Raw genomic sequence first — 20,412 nt, 5'->3', positions numbered from 1 at the left:
TTCAAATAATGGCAATGATAACATCGATCGATAACATTCATTGATTTGTTTTATTTCGTTGTGATGAGAAATGCTAACAGGAGGGCTTTGTTTTACCATTCACTGCCTTAGGCATTCCCACAGCCGTATGTTATTTGTTGATCTTTCGCCATTAGCCATTAGATCTATATCGTTTTTCATATTGAAGTAGGAGCTTTTAATGAACCCAATACCGGAAGTTGAAAAAGCAAAACAAGACATGAATAAAAGACGATAAATTTTGGAACCCTAATTTACAGAAGTATTACCTGAAAAGAACGTATTATTAAGGCCTACGGAATTTAAATTATTTTTTTTAAAACAATAGCTTAATTAGATGGAAACGCTCTAATCTTGTCAAATTTTGTGTACGAGCATAGTTATCGACTGGCTTCGCCTGTGGAGCGTAAAAGATGGCCGACAATAATCGCATGGAGAAAGTTGACATGACGAAAGAATTCCAAAATCTGAGTCCCTCAGATAAACACTACTTGCGAAAGTTAGAACGAGTCAACAAGGGAAGAGCGGTTAAATTAATGACAATGAGAAGGAGAAATGCATTTACAGGAATCTTGCTTGGAGTTGGCGTTCTGTCAATTTGTATCCTTCGAGCACAGGAATTTTACCTGGTCCGTGTCCAGGATGTACACGGGGACCGTAGTTGTTGTCACAGATAGTTAGGGTAACAGTAGTTCGGTACACCGCCTACTGCAGTAGCACTAGATGGTCAACACTGTCCCTCTCAGATTCTTGGTTGTGTTAATGAAGGCTACACCCAACTTCATTCATAATCTTATCCCTTGGAATCCCCTTTGATGAAAAATTGTAAACCAAAAGTCACTGTGTTCTGTAATCTGATTGGTTGAAAAACATGATTAAATGGTATTAGATTCCCGGAAACTGAAAGAGTATTCACCGCGTATTGACACGTAAACAATTGTTTTGTTGTGTCATCAACAGTGGTGACGTCATTCAAATCATATTGTGACGTAAAATTAGAATGACGTCACAAATGAGCATCTCCAGATGCTACCATGAGAACCAGCTGAAACGGCCAGCTGATGACACTTCACTGCTGTGTCCGTATTCGATGTAAACGAGTGCAGACACTAAAACCCCTTTGGTTTACTTTTGTGTTTACAATGTCGATAAACATCCTGTGTTGGCCAATTTCCGGGTGTTATTGAGTATTTGAAGCACGGGAATATTTCATTTGAAACCTCCGGCTAACGCCGTCGGTTCCAAATGCATTCCCGTGCTTCAAATACTCAATAACACCCAGAAATTGGCCAACACAGGATGTTTGTCTCTTAAGTGAAGCACCCCTTACAGTTATTAGGATCAGGTACCCCTTGCTGATCAAACACCCCATTGTAATTCAGGCTTATGATCCTGGTCAACTTTTTAGCCTCAACTCATAGTGTGGCCAGTTTGGATCCTTAAAGGGGCACCTATGCGGAGCGAATAATGTTTCTCGCCAACGGTCTAATTACGGAACCAAACTGCAAATTGGTCAGCGCCCGCTCCTTCGACCGTGATAGACAAAGGAACTGGGCTCCTGTCCATATTAGCAGAATTTCTTCACCCAAAAGAGTCAGGAGGCCGGATGCCCATCATATGCCATTATTTAAAAATATCCATGGTATTCCTTGTCTGATCGTAACAAAATATCCCAGCAGTGTAGTTTTTTTCGGATGCTTGGATAGTATAGTTACTCAATTTGATCCTATTTCTGTGTTTTTAACCCCTATATTTAATCATATTACATGAAAATATGATGCTTGGATGGTATAGTTACTCAGTTTGATCCCATTTCTCTGTTTTTAACCTCGCTATTCAATCATGTTACATGAAAATATGATGTCTACAGGAAGGTAGCAAGCCATTTGTTTCACTCCGGAAGATTGCAAAACTTCATATTTAGGTAATTTTGAGTGTTGGTTCAGCTGTGATAGCAAATATCATACGTAAATTTTGGTAGCTATGGTAGCTACAATGATTTATTATTTATGATAATAAAAACACACAGTTGATTTATTTGAATTCGTAAACAATAAACGACGACTTTGCCTTTGGTAGAGAAATCTGAAAATTTTCTTACGTTAAAAAAACCCCCTTATTTCACCTATTTACCCAAGTACACAGCAAATGCCTGTATGTATTACTTATGTAACGAAATTCCGTTGGTATCCTCAAAACAGTTTCGGCCCATAAGTGTTTTCAGGCTGCATGCGACACAGAGATTACATCTTCCTGGCTGTAACTCGCGTTTGATGGTGTAAACCTACTCGTGTTATTTGTCATCATTCTCTGGATGGTCAATTAATGAATTTATAACAGGTATAATTAGTAGTAACACCACTCAGGTTACTCAACAAAGGTTCCCATTTGGCATTTCCCCTGTCTGGAGTAAATACTCAACATTATAAATTAAAGTCTGTAATGGCAATTGTATTGTATGTTATGTAATATGTGCATGTAAGTGATGCAAGAGGGTTTATCAGCTGAGTTACAAAAACAAACATCGATCAAAGGATTAGCCGATAACACACTGATTGATTAATTACTTTTGTCAAAAGGTAGTGTGTGTAGATGACTACACCCTGTCGTAAAGTGCGAGTGTAAAAACAACATCCTCCCGTCAAAGAATTAACCACCCTTGCGTTGATTGATTGCTCATTATTGGTTAACTAAATTACTTAGAATGGCGGACATCATACAATTAGTTGCCAGGTGTGCTATCTTGGGAGACCAATGAGAGTTTTATCTGGTTTTCACCAACGAAAGACGTGAAACGATGTGTTACTTTTTCGCAAATTAGACAGTTGTAAGACACGCGACACAGAGCAGGATTATTTACCAGCTGCAGATGAATGGAATACAATTTCTTTTACGTGGATATTGATGGATACATTCCTGAACAAGGTAGTAGCCTGACATTGTTGCTATAAAATTAGTCTGTTTTACATTCATTATTTGCATTTTGTTTTAATCTATTTGTTGTAGCATTCAGCAGAATCTGTATGACAGAAAACACACACTAGATCGTGTATGTGTGTGAAATAGGATCCACATTGGCAATCTATACAATGTATAAATGTTGCTGTTATGTTAGAAATTTACTATAAGTATAAGCAGATCGCGTGTTCTTTTATTAATTTTCAGAATCATATAAATATGACAATAAACTAATTAGGGTTATGAGACAAAATATAGAGACGTACATTGGCTTCGTTACTTTTCCGTCCTAATAGTTTTTTACCATTTCTATCACTGGCAGATGATTAACCTTCAAAGTGTTTCATTTGTTTTCATAATACATTTGTAATGAAGTAAAAATGACTCCACCTAAGTTGGTCTGTCTATAATTAAACTATCAATTGCGCTTACGGACTGCGCAGCAGAGGTCACGAACCAGTCACGAATTCTGGGATATCATCCGGGTACTCACGGGAGAAAAACATTAACAAAAGTTTACACCAGTCCACGGAAATTGCTCTGCATCAGTGCCCCTTTAAGTGGGGAATTTTTAACTGATGAATCTGGTGTTGTATACAAGAGATTAGTAGAGAAGCAAGAGATTAATGGAAAAGATGGGCATAAGGAAAGACAAAGTATAGACTTGGGAGGAACCTACCCCAACCCTGATTCACCTAACCCTTAGGATTGAAGTGCCATGACAAATCAGTAAAATGAGAGCCAGTTGACTAATTGGTGTCATAAGCTGAGCCCAGTAATCTGCAGCCTTGCCCTGAAGCAGCATTTTGAGCATTAAAATTCCACAATCATGTGCTAAGTCTCATTGAAATATACTATTTTCTGAAATTTCAGTTGTTTATTAAGTGAGAATTTCATCTCTTAAAGGTCACATGCAACCAAAAAATCAAACATAATTAAGAGACAGTTATCACTTGTTCGTGGTATATAAAATGCATTGGTGATTGTGAAAAAACAAATATACATAATTATAAGCATATACTCGCAAATCAAAAGTGCAATATTTTGTACTTGGGTTTACCTCCCTCGTAACGAAGCAGCTGCAATACTGAACCCAGTCAGTTCCGCAGGGTGTACAGTCAAGTGTAACAGGGCTTTTTCATTGGCCGCTGGTTCATTTACTGATACACTTAGCCGGCTCTTTGTTTAGAGCTTGTAAGCACGATAGGTGTTAATTTCAAACTGCAAATGGTCAGTAATTGAAGTTGCGCATTGCAAATTATCATCAGCAGACAGGTGGGCAGACATATAGGTGTCAATAAACCAGACATTGAGTTTTCTCTGTTACAGAGTCTGCTTATCACAATCAACTAGTTTTTTTTATGTAACAAGTAACAAGTAGATTATTTACTTGTTTGTGTACACAACCAAGATTAGGCTACTACTCACAACCCCATACTCCGGGCATGCATACTGTTTCAAGCTCCACGAACTTACTCACTATGTATGCGTCATGAGCGCAGCGCAGCATAGCTGTTGAAAGCAATTTTTCACTCAGCACTGTTGGAAAATTAGTGAATCATTTGAACTCCTATTTCGCGGTCTGTCATTGCATACTTTTTCAACATTATAGGTTGAATTGACATTTTTGATGATTTGTTTTGGTAAGTGCATACCAAAAGGTATCAGAATCTGCAAAGTTGTGTTTTATGTTGCATATGACCTGTTTATGAAGATGTTGCTGTAGTACAATTTGCTAAACATTATCATATATATGGACATAGCTGCTTATAGTCATCAGTGTGAATGGGGTGTTGGTACAACAGTGAAGGATCAAATGCCATATATATAATACATCTATATCTGTAGTATATCTATTATAAAGAAGTTGTGATGTCCTGGCTTTGATAATTCCAGTTTGTGATGTAGTGGAGGTAATATGTGAAAAGTTAACTGTTAAAACACTGTCCTTAACCTTGAACCAGATGGTTACACCATGTATGCTGTGAGACAAGAGAAGTTCCTGGAAGGCTTTGACACTGTTCCTGAAGAGGCAAAGAAGAATTCTGCATAAGAGGAATGGGGCTGTTGTTTTGTGTTGACTGGCTGTCAGTGAAAGACATAATTTTTAGAATAAACTGATGGCAGAATCTATCCCAGTTTGAAATACATATGAGACTTCCTGCTTCAGTGTTCGGATAAGAAGTCAACAGCCCTTTGATAGATGTAGTACTGAATGTATGTGTGTGTGTATGTGAGCTTGACCAGCACTGCTGTTGGTTGAGCCAGAGTAAAACATTCAGATAATGTACATAAACAGATTAAAATAAGGAGTAATGAAGAGCTGTATTTGTAATTTGTTCCATGTTCATTTTACACTTGTGTGTATGAAAGGCTAGATAGGACACTGTGTTGTAGTATTTCACTATGGCATCATAATCTGTGAAGGTCTGGGCTAGAAATGATCTTCAGTAACCCATGCTTGTTTCATGAGGTGACTGATTGGATCACGTGGTCAGGCTTGCTGACGTGGAGGACACGTCTCTGTATTACAGTTAAGTAGATGGATGCTCATGCTGTTGATCACTGGATTGCCTGGTCCAGACTCAGTTATTTACAGACTGATGCCATATAGCTGGAATGTTGCTGAGAGTGGCATCAAACTAAACTCACGGTATGATGTAATAACACACTTCATCACATGAACATACAGTTCAATAGCAAGGTCATTTCTGGCACTTGATAGAAACATGGTGAAGAACAAATTAAATTTTGGGTTTTTTTGGTCCTCTTTCAACCATTGCAATTGAAAGATTTAGTTAGTTAGTCTTAAGTAGGACATAAAAGTCATTCTTAAAAAACTTGTGGTTAATTAATATGGAGTGTTAAATGTTGCCCAAAAGTCGTCCGCTTCATTCTTGCCTGCCAGTGGAACCACCGACAGGTAACGTAACTCGTTGCCAGAGCACTGTAGCAAACTAGAAGTTACGTAATGTGAAGAAGGATTTTCAGTTAGTTGTACATAAAGTTTGTAACAAGCTCAGCAATTTGTTGATTTCTTGATGTTAACAAAGACATGCCGAATTGTTGAGTTGCCGTCAATTGCTCCCAGGGGTTGGATGATGGTGTCACCATGCACAGATTTTCACCAGACCCTGCAGTTCGTACTAAATGGGTTACATTTATGAGCATTGTGGAGGCCTTAAGTATATAACAAATGTGATGGCTTGACCCCAACCTCGCTTTTGAGACAGAAAATGCTGTTTAGACTTGTGTTCGTGTTAAAAAATGAAAACTACTTACTAGCTACTAAATGATTGATGATCATAGTAATTTTGCATGACACAACTTTTGACATATGATTTTGTTCCTCAGAAGCAAGGTTGTGGTCGAAGTGACAATAAAATTGTAAGTAGTGCTATAATGACACCCACCTTGCTTCCAAGAGAGAAATTGTTAAATTATGAGCTATTTCATGCAAAATTCTATTGGCCATCAAGAAAATACAGTAGAAACCAGTACTACCAGTAGAAAGTAGTTTAGATTCTATAACTCTGTGAAAACGAACCTAAATAGCATTTATTCTCAGACTTGCAGATTTTTTAAATATCGTGAGGTCACTGGCTAAAGTTTGTTTGAGAATCAGTTAGATTATGGTTTGTTTTCATCAAGATAGAAAATCAAAACAACTTCCTCCTTGTAGTTAAATATGTATTTGAATCAAGACCAAACAAATTTTCCATGACACTGCTTGTAACATAACAATTTATAACTGTTATGACAACAAACGACTTTGACAGAATAGTGTTTGAAAATAAGTTGTAACTCGGAAACTAGACAAAGCAGGTACAAGATTAAATGACAGTTGATTGTTTCGAACTTTAAGTAAGTATTTAATGTATATGTTATAGTCAAATTGTGAAATCAGTCATTTCATTAAATTACTGAAAAATTCAGCCATTTCGTGTCATTTTGTGTAACAACAATCAATACACTTCAAACATTTCATGCAATTTCCCTTAATAACTAAATCTACAAAAGTGGATCATAATTTCAACACCACTTATTGTCACTAACAGTTTAAACTACTGTGGCAGCGACTGTTGCACTACAGCTTGGCTTTGAAGCATTTACACCTGTTTGTTTGACATTTGCTGTGTCCAGAGTTGCCACACCTCAGGAACCCTTGTCCACAACATATAGATGAAATGAAATTTCATGAAATGACTGAAGGATATTGATTGTTGTTAGACGAAATGATGAGAATTGGATGACCCTCTTAATCATTTCATAAATCGACCAAAATTCTTAGTCGTTTCATGATGTGACTGACTTCAGAATCTGGCTGTAACATATGTTTACTGTAGATGTTTTACTGATATGAATATATTGAGATATGAATTCTCTTACTATCCATGGGTCTTTTCAGTACTTTAGTTAGACCTCCTTGCTCTGCAATGCATGACTGAACAAACAATACACTACTGAACAAACTTCGTAGGACCTTTTGTGACAGTGTATACCAATATTCGACCACTTCCTTCTTCACATCCTCAGTATTTCTGTCCTTTTTTGTTTATTCTGCTGTTCATTAGTCCCCACTCATTCTCAACAGTGTTAAAATCATGGCTGTAGCCAGTTTACAACTTCAACATTTTCATCCGACAACCAATGTTTTGTGCAACCAGCAATGTGTTGGGTCATTTATCATCCTGTTATATTCATGCAGTGTTTGGACCATTGGAAGGAGGTTACCATTACACAATGCCATTTAGAAGGTAGTCAAATGCAACATATGTCATATCTGGGATTTCAAGCCTAACCTGCTCAACCTAAAAAAGTACTAGAATTTGTACTTTGTTAAGAAAGTGAAATCCCAAATATGACATCCTATGCCTGACGTTATCAGCTGAGATGTCATCGTATTGTTCCACTGTCAAATGTTTAGTCAATATACACATCAGCATCACTCCATTTGATTATATCCCACATGTGAAATATCAAGCTAGGTTTTGGGCCTTGGTAGCTTTCTTTTCCCTTCTGTTGTCAAATCTGACGTGTCAACTATGGAATTCATCTGCTTACACCAGGGGTGATAACTCTAAATGTGACAATGTTCATTCTTCAGCCTAAAAGAGTTCCCTCCATGTTGAGTACGTTAAATAATTAACACTTCTTTAAAAACTCTATTATTAGTGTTAGGAAACAAAGACTGCCAATATGTTGGGAAAACTGTACTTTAGTTTGAAGGTAAAGTTATCTGGTAGTGATTCATGTTTTATGTGTCATTAGATCACAGTGCAGGCACTTTGCTGAAGCATGTTACATGATTCGCATGTTTGTATCAGGCATCCATTGAGAAGACACAGTGGGACAGCCTGTAGTATTGCAGTACAAAGTCAAAATTATGATGACTTTCACTGACAGCACAGAGATGTTTGTACAACAATATCATTCCTATATCAGTGGAGTGTCATGAATTGAGAAAAATTCCTGTTGTGTGACAAACATGAAAAGTAATGCATGAAATGCTTTGGACTTACTACATTGCAATGAGAGTTTACTTCTAATTATATCAGTGTATCACTGTCTTCCTATGAAATAACATAACTGATTTAAACAACATTCTGTAGCCTCATATATCTTCCATGGGACCCAGGTCTGACACTTCACAAAGGGCTGTTTCAGGATTGTTGAATTCAGTCATTGATAACTATCTTGATTTTACATGGAATGACTGTACAAGGCCATTTACACCTTCCAGTCACCATGGTAGACAGTGACTGTTTTATCAGGGACAGGTAGACTCTGACTGTTGTCTTGTCATGGACAGATGGACAGATAGATGGTGACTTTTGTCTTGTCAGAGACAGGTGGACAGGTAGACTGTGATTGTTGTCTTGTCTGGGACAGGTAGACTATTATTGTTGTCTTGTTGTGGACAGGTGGGCGGTAGACTGTGTTGTCATGTGAGGGACTGGTAGACAGATGGACTGTGATAGTTGTCTTGTCAGGGACAGGAGAGCTATGACTGTTGTCATGTCAGGGACAGGTGAACAGATGGGCTGTGATTGTTATCTTGTCAGGGACTGGTGGACAGGTAAATTGTTAAACTGTAAATGTCGCCTTGTCAGGGACAACTGGACTGGTAGACTGTGGCTGTTATCTTGTTAAGGATAGATAGACTGACTGTTGTCTTTTCAGGGACAGGTGGCAAGGTAGATTGTGGCTGCTGTCTTGTCAGGGACAGGTAGATTGTGACAGTTATCCTGTCAAGGACAGGTAGATTGTGACTGTTGTCTTGTAAGGGACAAGTGGACAGGTCAACTGTGACTGTTGTCTTGTCAGGGACAGGTAAACTGTGATTGTTATCTTGTCAGGGACTGGTGGACAAGTAAGCTTGAGTGTTGTCTTGTCAGGGACAGGAGAGCTATGACTGTTGTCTTGTCAGGGACAGGAGAGCTATGACTGTTGTCTTGTCAGGGACAGGTGAACAGGTGGGCTGTGATTGTTGTCTTGTCAGGGACTTGTGGACAGGTAAATTGTTAAACTGTAAATGTCGCCTTGTCAGGGACAACTGGACTGGTAGACTGTGACTGTTATCTTGTTAAGGATAGATTGACTGACTGTTGTCTTTTCAGGGACAGGTGGCAAGGTAGATTGTGGCTGTTGTCTTATCAGGGACAGGTAGATTGTGACAGTTATCTTGTAAGGGACAAGTGGACAGGTCAACTGTGACTGTTGTCTTGTCAGGGACAGGTAAACTGTGATTGTTATCTTGTCAGGGACCGGTGGACAAGTAAGCTTGTCTTGTCAGGGACAGGAGAGTTATGACTGTTGTCTTGTCAGGGACTGGAGAGCTATGACTGTTGTCTTGTCAGGGACAGGAGAGCTATGACTGTTGTCTTGTCAGGGACAGGTGGACAGGTAAACTGAATATCGTCTTGTCAGGGACAACTGGACTGGTAGACTGTGACTGTTACCTTGTTAGGGATAGGTAGACTGACTGTTGTCTTTTCAGGACCAGGTGGCCAGGTAGATTGTGGCTGTTGTCTTGTCAGGGACAGGTAGATTGTGTTTAAGTACACATCACAATATATCCAGGGATTTACATGACATGTGATTCCTGATTATTTGACCCATTAAGTTTTTAAACTCATTAATTTAAAATACTCACCAAATATTTTTATACAAGTCATTTTTAAACAAGAAACTCCACTAAATAAAATAAACAATTTCAGTTTTCTGACATTATTGCAAAATATGCCATACTTTAGCCTTTGCTGTATTAAGAAAAATGGAATTATTCATTGATAAAGTGTTTTCACAACTCACAATTTAGAAACGGATTCGCCAAAACATTCACTGTAACTTTCCTGGACATTGATTTTCCTCTATCTATGGAGGTGAAGGGGTAGCCAAAAGGTTCAAGGTTTTGCTGGTCACACTTATGCCCCGGATTTGATTCCCCACATGCGTACAATGTATGAAGCCCATTTCTGGTGTCCCCTGCCATGATATTGCTGGAATATTGCTAGAAGCAGCGTAAAACTAACACTCAGTCATTGTAGAACCTCGTGTAGCCAGAGTTTTGCAGAATTCCACTTGAAAACATTTGACTACTAACAGCCCTGGAACACCAGCTGTTGGATTCATGATGCTTCAACATGTACTCATGGATGTTATAACCAAAATAACATATCTTCTTGCCACTGCACATGTAACATCCTCCTCAGTTTCATTGCACACATGCAGACAGACACAACAGAAGTTTGTTAAATTACTTATCTTGACTGCAGTGTATATGGCAGTTTATTAGAACAGAGGATGAAAAAAATAAACTGAAAAATATAATATAGGCAGACTTGACAATTTTGTTTGACCAATTCTGCTCTAGAATTAGATGAAAAACCGAGACCATAAAGTTTTATCACCATAGACCATCAAATATTCGAGGAACAGTGCCATGAAAATATTACTCAACCATCCACTCATTGTCCTGTGTCTTGTTATGGCTAAATATGTTTGGTTTATATTCGTTAGTAGCAGCACTCATGTGCCTTAAAGGAAATTGAAATTAGCTCAATCAGCCTTGTTTTTCTGGGGTAAAAACAGCTGTTCACTACTAACTTGGGAGAAAAGACTGCAAACGTTGTGTGGATAAATTGCAAAAGGATCATGCACTACATTGCTGAAAAGCATATGCACACATCAAGCATGTGATCAGCTGTGTTTTTGTGTAATGTTTTGCTAAGGAATCGTCAATTTTCAGTGTCTTTCATCATTTATTAAAATAACAATAATATTCAACATTAAGAATGTGTTTTACAACATACATCACTTCTTGTGTAAACAGTATCTTAAAAACAGCATGGTATATTTAGCAAATCTAGTTCAGGATAGTTAACTTGTGTGGCTACTTTCACACTTGTGAGTCTAAACGTTTAATGGGTAGTATATCAAAGAGTGAGGTTGGATAAAATTTCATTTGCAGAAAACTTTTAATTACCATAGGATGTGTGAAATGTCTGAAATCCATAACAAATGATCTGCTACAAAATGTATCTGGATGGGTTTATCAAGCTTCAACGGAAGGCCCTGCTCATACCCAAATACTTTAAATAACTAGCCATACAAAACTCCAAATGGGACAGTTTTAGCTTGCTATACATGTATTTAGTGATGTTGGAAGTCCAAAACATTCAGTGACTGGAAGACTACCAATGTGGTCTAGTGGACACTGTAATGTCTGTTTACATGCCTGTATTTGTAATCCCATGGTGTTCGTTGATGCCATGACAGATCCTCAATTTGATGGCTGTGGTTAAAATGTTCCCCACTCTCAGCATTATGGGATAAATCAAGGACTGATCAGCTCAGAGTGTTGTGTCTGAGCAAGATATAAAGGTTTCACTGTGGCGTGGTATCTTGGCACTATGGAACATGCTTCTTTCAGTCTACAAACACATTGTTAATAGTGGTAAACTTTAAACAACACCCAATCCCTGAATTCATGAGCTTCCAACTGTAGTTGACATTCAGGGAATATTTTTGAAAGCTGCCACACTATTGGTGCGTATGCCAATCCCAACGCGTTACAAATAGTAGTTTCAAGGATTTAGAAATGTTTCTTGAACATAAACTTCTTAGTTAACTAAAAACTTGAAATTATGATTGATTCTGTGAAAGTTAATGACACTATCAAGAGTGAAGTTATAACTACACATACATCCTACAGCATATTTCCAAATCACCAGCATTACCTTTATTAGATTTTTTTAATTTCTAGTACATTATGGTAGTGTCCTGTAGTGACTACAACAAAAAAACGGTGACATCTTTGTACATGTATAATGTGGACAGATTGGAATCCCAGTCTAGTTTCTTTTGAATTTGTGGGCATATCTCCTAATAACCCCTGTTGACAGTTGTAATCTAGCTAGCAGATACATATTTACTGTAATGTTGGGTAACAATGACTTTCAATTATCACCTTTTCAACATGTTGCCCGCATCATTGACAAAATATTTTTTGTCACTTTTTATATCATATTTGCACTAGGCATTTTCCTCTCTATGAACATATGTATTCAATGTTATTGCCCATACATGTTTTGAGTTGAGACATACTGGTCTTCAGAGGAAAATCTGGCCGTTTACTTTGCAAAGATTACAACTAAACTTGTTGCCACTGATTTAGAAATGTTTCTTGAGTAATTCCTTAACAGACATTCAGTTTTAAATAGTCTGGTCTGTGTGTGCAAAGTATCATGAAACAATACCAAGGGCCTACCAGGAAAAATCCTAACATCCACAAGAAATTAGCCAATTTGGGACAACACTCTGAACAGCTACTGTTGCTTTTGTGAAGGAACTTCTGAGCATTATACCCATATTCAACCATAATGTCAGTAAATCCAGGATTGTTATTGGTCAATCAGAGGTATATAAAATCATGTTGTGTACCTCTGATTTTCCAACACATTACATATTTATTTAAGACCTGAATAATGCTGTCATGGTCAAGCGAGATAAACCTAATGTGATGGGAAACTCCGAGTTATATAACTCGGTCAGGTTTAAATCAAATTTTGAGCAAATATAATTTCGTTGTACACCTCTGGTTTTCCAACACAGTATGCTTATCTCCTAAAAATTCATTTAATCATTAGTCACATCCTGGCACTGATTGGCCATCCAACACTAGAGTGAACGCGATTGGTAACAATGCTATGTTTACCACAACAAACTCAGTAAGAGAGAAATATTTAAGTCAGCTTTTATTTAGATCACAGACAAAAATGAAATGAATTGTCAATGGATGATAGAGTCTGTCTTCCCAGTATTGATCATTGACAATGAAACTTCTCACTGATGCTGATGAAACCTGAGAATGTTCAATTCCAAAATTGTTCATAACTGAAAGGAAGGTTTATTCCTTCTCATAAAATGTGCATGAAGAAGCGACTAGACAACTTCTATAGTCAGTGTCCAATGAATGAGGTCATGTGGTGGTTAAGTTGCTCTAGTCATGCATGTCAAATTTTTGTTGGGGAGTTGTTTAATCAACCTCCTCAATGGTTGGGCCTCCGGAACTGCCGCCTGGTGCAGCTCCTCCTGCACCGCCAGCGCCAGCAGCACCTGGGTTGAAGTTGGGCATACCACCAGCACCGCCAGCTGCCTGGTACAGCTTGGTGATGATTGGGTTACACACACCCTCCAGCTCCTTCTGCTTGTGTTCAAACTCATCCTTCTCTGCCAATTGGTTAGAGTCTAACCAGCTGATGACCTCGTTACACTTGTCAGTAATTGTCTTCTTGTCATCTTCACTGATCTTGTCCTTCAGTTTCTCATCCTCTACAGTTGACTTCATGTTGAAGGCATAGCTTTCCAGACCATTCTTGGCCTGGATACGCTCTTTCTGTTTCTCATCCTCGGCCTTGTAGTTCTCTGCCTCATTAACCATCCGTTCAATTTCTTCCTTTGACAAGCGACCTGAAGAGAAATGTAAATTTTCATGAGTATTTCATAAAAAAGAAATCAATTTACACATTACAGTTCATTAAGCTTAAATGAAAGTAAACAGATCAAACTGCAACTAGACTTTGATACATCACACCCCTCCCCAAATCAATATTATAAGGCTTGATTTTGACACACACCTTTGTCGTTAGTGATTGTGATCTTGTTCTCCTTCATCGTGCTCTTGTCCACAGCAGATACATTGAGGATACCGTTGGCATCAATGTCAAAGGTTACTTCAATTTGTGGAACACCTCTAGGAGCTGGGGGAATGCCTGTCAGTTCGAACTTGCCCAAGATGTTGTTGTCCTTTGTCATGGCTCTCTCACCCTCAAATACCTGGAAGGATGATTTTTGAACAGAAGGTAAAAATGGATGGTAGTCAACTGTAAATGATTAATGAAAACTGAGGAAATATGCTAACTGTTGGCATTAATATGGAGTTACATACCTGAATCAATACACCAGGTTGATTGTCCGAGTACGTTGTAAATGTCTGGGTCTGTTTGGTGGGGATGGTTGTGTTCCTCTTGATGAGGACAGTCATCACACCGCCAGCAGTCTCGATACCAAGTGACAGTGGAGTGACATCCAGCAGTAGCAGGTCCTGGACTTCCTCGGACTTGTCACCATGGAGGATAGCAGCCTGAACTGCAGCACCATAAGCAACAGCCTCATCAGGGTTGATGCTCTTGCATAGCTCCTTGCCGTTGAAGAAGTCCTGGAGGAGTTTCTGGATCTTGGGGATACGTGTAGATCCTCCAACCAGCACTATGTCATGAATGGAGACCTTGTCTGCCTTGGCATCACGCAATGCCTTCTCCACTGGCTCAAGTGTGCCACGGAAAAGATCTGCATTGAGCTCCTCAAACCTTTGATATAAATGAAAAACTAATTAACTCATGGAAAGTTTCCATCAATTTATGAACAAATGTCAAAATCATGATCACTTACTCATGAGCATGCTTAGTTGCTTCTGCTTCTTGCGAGAAAGTTTAAGAGGTTTTTTTTTATGTGGACACTGCATACCTGGCTCTAGTGATGCTGGTGTAGTAATCTACTCCTTCAAATAAGGAGTCAATCTCAATGCTGGCCTGGGTGCTGGAGGAAAGTGTCCTCTTTGCTCTCTCGCATGCGGTTCTCAGACGTCTCACAGCCCTCTTGTTATCAGAGATATCCTTCTTGTGTTTCCTTTTGAACTCTTGGATAAAGTGGTTCACCATACGATTATCGAAGTCCTCACCACCTAAGTGGGTGTCTCCAGCTGTAGATTTCACTTCAAAAATACCATCTTCAATTGTCAGGATTGACACATCAAATGTGCCACCGCCAAGATCAAAGATGAGAACGTTGCGCTCGCCACCAACCTGTAACAAATTACAAACTATGAACATGTTGTATCTTTAAACAGTCTTTAAGGATTGGTGAAGTAGGACAGAAGAAAGCCTGAAAAGAAGTAGAATGCAAAACAAGCAGAACGTGGTTTAATTTGAGGCGAGGTGAAATTGTTAACCATCGTGCTTAAGAATATTTTGCTCACATGACAAACGTGAATGTACGTGTAGGTGTGGCTGCTTGTACCAAGCCCAGACTTAAGCTGCTATCCTACCAAGATACTATAACTGCAGTTTAGCATGAATACCACACTCCAACACATGCTGGCTCTAAGCCTAGCCCTTGCTGTACACATGGATGCCAAAAGCGCCATGCAGGGACCAACACATGCCATATTTTAATGTCTTTTCCTTATGGCGTGGCCAGGCATCGAAACCACTACCTTCTAGGAGGTCGCTCCCATCAGTACATAATCGGCGGTGGTCAGATAAGAGGTTGTACATGACTCATATAAACCTTTACCTGACTTTAGGAAAAATGTTGGGGAACACTGTCCATGGATACAAGACCATATCTCACCTTCTTGTCGAGACCGTATGCAATAGCTGCGGCAGTTGGCTCATTAATGATACGCAAAACATTGAGACCAGAGATTGTCCCTGCATCTTTAGTGGCCTGTCGTTGAGAGTCGTTGAAGTAAGCTGGGACAGTTACAACAGCGTCTGTGATAGTCTGGAAAATTAAGCATCAATATCACAGTTTGCAATAATCCTATATTAATCGATTAGATGGCATTTCATTTTTTTTTTGTCCACATCAGTAAATATGGATAGAATTATGGATCAGAAGTTTATTTTATGTTGCTTGTGGCAAATTTACCTTTCCCAGATATTGTTCTGCAGTTTCCTTCATCTTTGTTAGCACCATGGAGGAAATCTCTTCAGGGTAGAAAGTTTTGAGTTCATCTTTGTAATTTACTTGGATCTTTGGTTTGCTGCTATCATTCAACACTTTGAATGGCCAGTGCTTCATGTCTGATTGAACATTTGCCTCATCATATCTTCGACCAATCAGACGTTTGGCATCTGGAAAAAAAGACATGCACACATATGAAAGCAAGTTTCCAAATAACTGAAGATGAATTTTACATACTGACTAAATTTATTTAAGTTTCCTCAGAAATGCAAAGTACAGTTGCAGACAAAAAGATGTTCTTTAATAGTGAGGTCTTACCGAAGATAGTGTTCTCTGGGTTCATGGCAACCTGGTTCTTTGCAGCATCACCAATGAGTCGCTCTGTATCTGTGAAGGCAACATAGCTGGGTGTTGTTCTGTTTCCTTGGTCATTGGCAATGATTTCTACCTTTCCGTGTTGAAATACGCCTACACACGAGTAGGTGGTCCCCAGATCTATACCAATAGCTGGTGCCTTGGCCATGGTCCTATGAAAGGAAAATAGATTACATCAAGTCATACTTATCTTTAGGCTTCCGCCATGACGTGGACCTTGGACTAAGAACATTCTAGAGCTTACTTTCACTTTGAATAATGTCCTCGTCTCTAATGTGCAAAACTGCGTTTGGTAACTTTCTCGGGAGGCATACATTTTACAAATGAGTGATTAGCTATTCATCTGGCAACATTCCAATCGACTCTGTTCCTCATTATGCTGAAACACCCGAACACGTGACAAGTTGGACACGCCCCGTCACGTTTCGTTTGAAATTAACACCGATCAAATGGATCTGTTAACGAGGACGTTATTTGTAAAGAAATGATTTCGTTATCATCATGCCAACAACTCAAGATATAATATTAACATGTCTGAAACGAAATGGAAGGAGAAACAAAAAAAATCGATCAGGAACCTTGTGTTCACTTGCATATTTAAAGTAAAACGATAGAAAACCATTTCAATCTGCCGTGAGACTCACTGCAATTTCAGTTTCAACGTTTAACTATCGTGATCGGTCCTAAACATATATCAACCTGCCTACAAGAGAAATCGCCATGGTTCAGTCACAACCACGTGGCTCACACTATCGGGTCGCGAGGGGTATTCATTAAAAACACACGAACTTAAGATTTCGAAGTTACGATTTCGGCCCCACGATTTCGAAACAAATTCCAACACCAAATTCTTTCAGTTACATACCTTGAGTAAGTTCGTGAGAGTCTTTAAATGAAGCTCCAATGACTTCTCTACCTCGACTGCTTGCTCGATGACCCTGCGTTACTACCGGCGTTTGAGGTTGTGCGGCTTATATATGATTGCGGATGTGACGTCATATAGAACGTTCTAGAAACGCAGAAACTAGGTAACAGTCTTCTCAGCCGATGGATGCAATTGGTCGAAAGCAAAACATGCAGCGATTGGCTATATAATACCGATTCAAGTTTGGGTGTATGTCGTAGTCACTGTGCCGCAGTATTTTCGAGACCCATCTGCCTAGCCATTTCTACAATGTTGAAGTTATACATTTCCCCAGGTTCAGTTTCTGTTCAGGTTGGGAATCTCTCATCATACTGGGGCTCCTTGTCAATATAAAGTAGAGACCATATTTGTTACTGTCAATATATCTGATATTCAGAGACTAAACGTAAGGTCAGTTCAGCTCTGAAATGTACACCTGATTGTTATGCTTGGCTGGAGTCACTGAGTATATTCAAACATTTTCTGAAATAATTATGATCAACAGTTTAGTGTAAACACGTAACATGGTGAAAACTATTTTGTGGGAAAGGTTGAAAAGGGAAATACACTGAACAAAGAAATATGATCGAAACTATATAGCCTTTGTACTAGTACACAAGTGATGTTATATAGAAGTCGACGTAAATTACCTAATGAATTAATACGTACTGATGTTTCCCTATTTCGGTGAAGTCTAAGGAAATATTTATTTTCCAAATGAAAGGCCTGATTTTTCACATTTGATTCTATGCGTATTGCAAACTATTTACATATTAAGGTCATTCGTACTAGACCTCAAAGTTTAGACACGGGTTTGCTTTTTTGACATGCTTAGTGATACACGTGAAACAGCATATATGTGTCACTGTGCCTACAGAAGACGATATACGATTTATCTGCGTCAACAGAAGATGATACACGTGTGCAAAACGTGCCTAATAAAGTCTCAACACGCACAACAGCGTTTTAGAACTAAACAAAACAACGTGCTTGATAATATTTACACTCATTAAGGAAAGTCAGAGATTTTGGGGAGTCGTAAATAGAATATATAATTATAGATCGCTTCTTTGAAAGGCGCTTGCTTGATATCCCCTTTGAAACTTGGTGCTATGATTTGAAATGATTAAGTAACCGGTCACTATATATTTAATGTGTGTGTTTACTGGCATGGCTCGTCATTCCCCAGATGGCCCCAGTGACTACGGGAAGCACGTGCTTCTGGCTTCTCGAACATATAATTACATCTTGCTGGCGAAGCTCATCCGGTCTTTGTCTGATTTCCCGCCATTCCTATTTTTAGAACAAGTCAAAGGCTTTCACGCATGATGTTTTTACCCAAGACTTTCTTGACATTATCGTCCCAATATGTGCGCATACTATACAGAATAACAGTTTTGCGAAGTTCGTCACCGGTCGCTTCTCTCCGGAGTAACTCCCGAAATGACCCGAGTGACAAAGAATGTGTTGTGATATTTTCCGTGTGCGGCTGATAATATTGATAATATATGCGAAGTCACTCCCGTACACGTGACTTCGGAATGACTTGTGATACTGCATTTATAAGAATCATCCAGGTGCGCATCCAGCGGTTTATATCGCTGTGTTGGGAGAGAGAGAAAGGGAGAGAGAGTGCATGTAATAGTTAATAGTTACGAATGATCATCTTCCAGACTGAATTAATTAGGGATTTCCTACATGTACACGGGCTCAGTACCCAGCTAATCCATTCCCATGAACAATAAGTTGTGAAGTATGACGTAATGTTTTCCAATAGGGCCAATTATGTTCCTTTGGATATTTAATTGATGGATTCATGAATTAGGAGTCAGATTGCTCTAGTGGGCGGTCCATAATCTGGTCCACATCCATAATCTGGATGCATTTAGTTTGAAAGCACCATTTTCTGAATGCTTATTAAGTATAACGGCAAGTGATCTGTCGCGTGGCAACAACGGCTAAATCACTGCACAGAAGCGTGAGTGTAATGTTAGTTGTACATGTGGCACTATTCATGATATATCATAACGTTATTCTCACGATGATCACATCAACTGTTTGAAACCGGTCAGAACTGAAAAAAATATATCTGTGGTAACTATAAGGATCTTCAGACTGTTGCGCGCGCACGCACACACACATTTATATATGAATAAATTCATTTGCAATCCCCTCTGTTGCAGGACTTGCTTATATAATGTGACATGGATTTGCAGGCAATATATTTATTAAGAGATGGTATACTGAGACTGTAACTTTTTATGAATGAACTAATTCAAATGACATTGTTCAAATACATATATGCACCAGTAGGTACAAATACAAATCTGGAAGAAAACCTGAATAAGGAATGCTGGATTGTATAGCATTCCAGTATACATATAGCTGACAGACATGGCATGTAGTTATACTTACATAAGGCTATTCGAGCACTTCTGCCCGAGAATATTCTCTGATACCCCCTTCCAAGCAACGATCGATGTAATACTCGACGCGTTTTATATCCGTGTAACTGCAGTTCAAGACTAATTAGCAAATCAAAATCCAGTCATGAATAGTCTCACTTTGTCTGCATGGTGGTATTTCAGCAAGTCGTATCCAGTAAATATACATGTACAAACTCAAATATTATTGATTATTGATATTTCACCAGGTCAGATCGAATCATGACAGGCCGGGTCAGCTGTTACAGGTTCACTAAACGAAATATATGGTACCAATGTGTCCAGAGGACATTGGATATACAACAATACATCATCACGTCTAGCAACTACACACGAATAACACTCCCAAAAAGCAAGAGTGAAAACATGATAATGTCAAGCGTGACAAACTCAATGTTCACCGACATGACCTACTGAATATTCATTATATTATATATGCATGACCTCTGTGTCGGCAACCGC

General features: G+C 38.8%; 1 protein-coding gene and 1 long non-coding RNA gene across 2 annotated transcripts; one reads left to right on the top strand and one right to left on the bottom strand.

Moving 5' to 3' along the window:
- Nucleotides 1–413: 413 nt before the first annotated feature.
- LOC137298172 (uncharacterized) lies at nt 414–5,296 on the top strand. The gene is made up of 2 exons (XR_010957722.1): nt 414–618; nt 4,941–5,296. It is a non-coding gene; the product is annotated as an uncharacterized lncRNA (long non-coding RNA).
- Nucleotides 5,297–13,220: 7,924 nt separating this feature from the next.
- LOC137299195 (heat shock 70 kDa protein cognate 4) lies at nt 13,221–17,635 on the bottom strand. The gene is made up of 8 exons (XM_067831771.1): nt 17,468–17,635; nt 16,546–16,754; nt 16,192–16,397; nt 15,892–16,044; nt 15,007–15,344; nt 14,429–14,849; nt 14,118–14,316; nt 13,221–13,950 (listed from the first exon to the last, which is right to left on the bottom strand). Exons 2-8 carry the CDS (start codon nt 16,748–16,750, stop codon nt 13,517–13,519), a joined length of 1,956 nt encoding a protein of 651 aa, XP_067687872.1. The 5' UTR covers nt 16,751–16,754; nt 17,468–17,635; the 3' UTR covers nt 13,221–13,516.
- Nucleotides 17,636–20,412: the final 2,777 nt, after the last annotated feature.

The sequence above is a fragment of the Haliotis asinina genome, chromosome 10 (genome assembly GCF_037392515.1).
Source record: "Haliotis asinina isolate JCU_RB_2024 chromosome 10, JCU_Hal_asi_v2, whole genome shotgun sequence".
Classification (NCBI taxonomy): domain Eukaryota; kingdom Metazoa; phylum Mollusca; class Gastropoda; order Lepetellida; family Haliotidae; genus Haliotis; species Haliotis asinina.
This window is presented reverse-complemented; position numbering and strand designations above follow the sequence as displayed.

Bases quoted from the DNA above. Each gene is read 5' to 3' on its own strand.
- LOC137299195 (XM_067831771.1), bottom strand. From the start codon at position 16,750: ATGGCCAAGGCACCAGCTATTGGTATAGATCTGGGGACCACCTACTCG. The intron at 16,398-16,545 runs GTAAGACCTCAC...CTTTTTTTCCAG, and splicing joins CCCAGAGAACACTATCTTCG to ATGCCAAACGTCTGATTGGT. The intron at 14,850-15,006 runs GTATGCAGTGTC...TTTATATCAAAG, and splicing joins ACCAGCATCACTAGAGCCAG to GTTTGAGGAGCTCAATGCAG.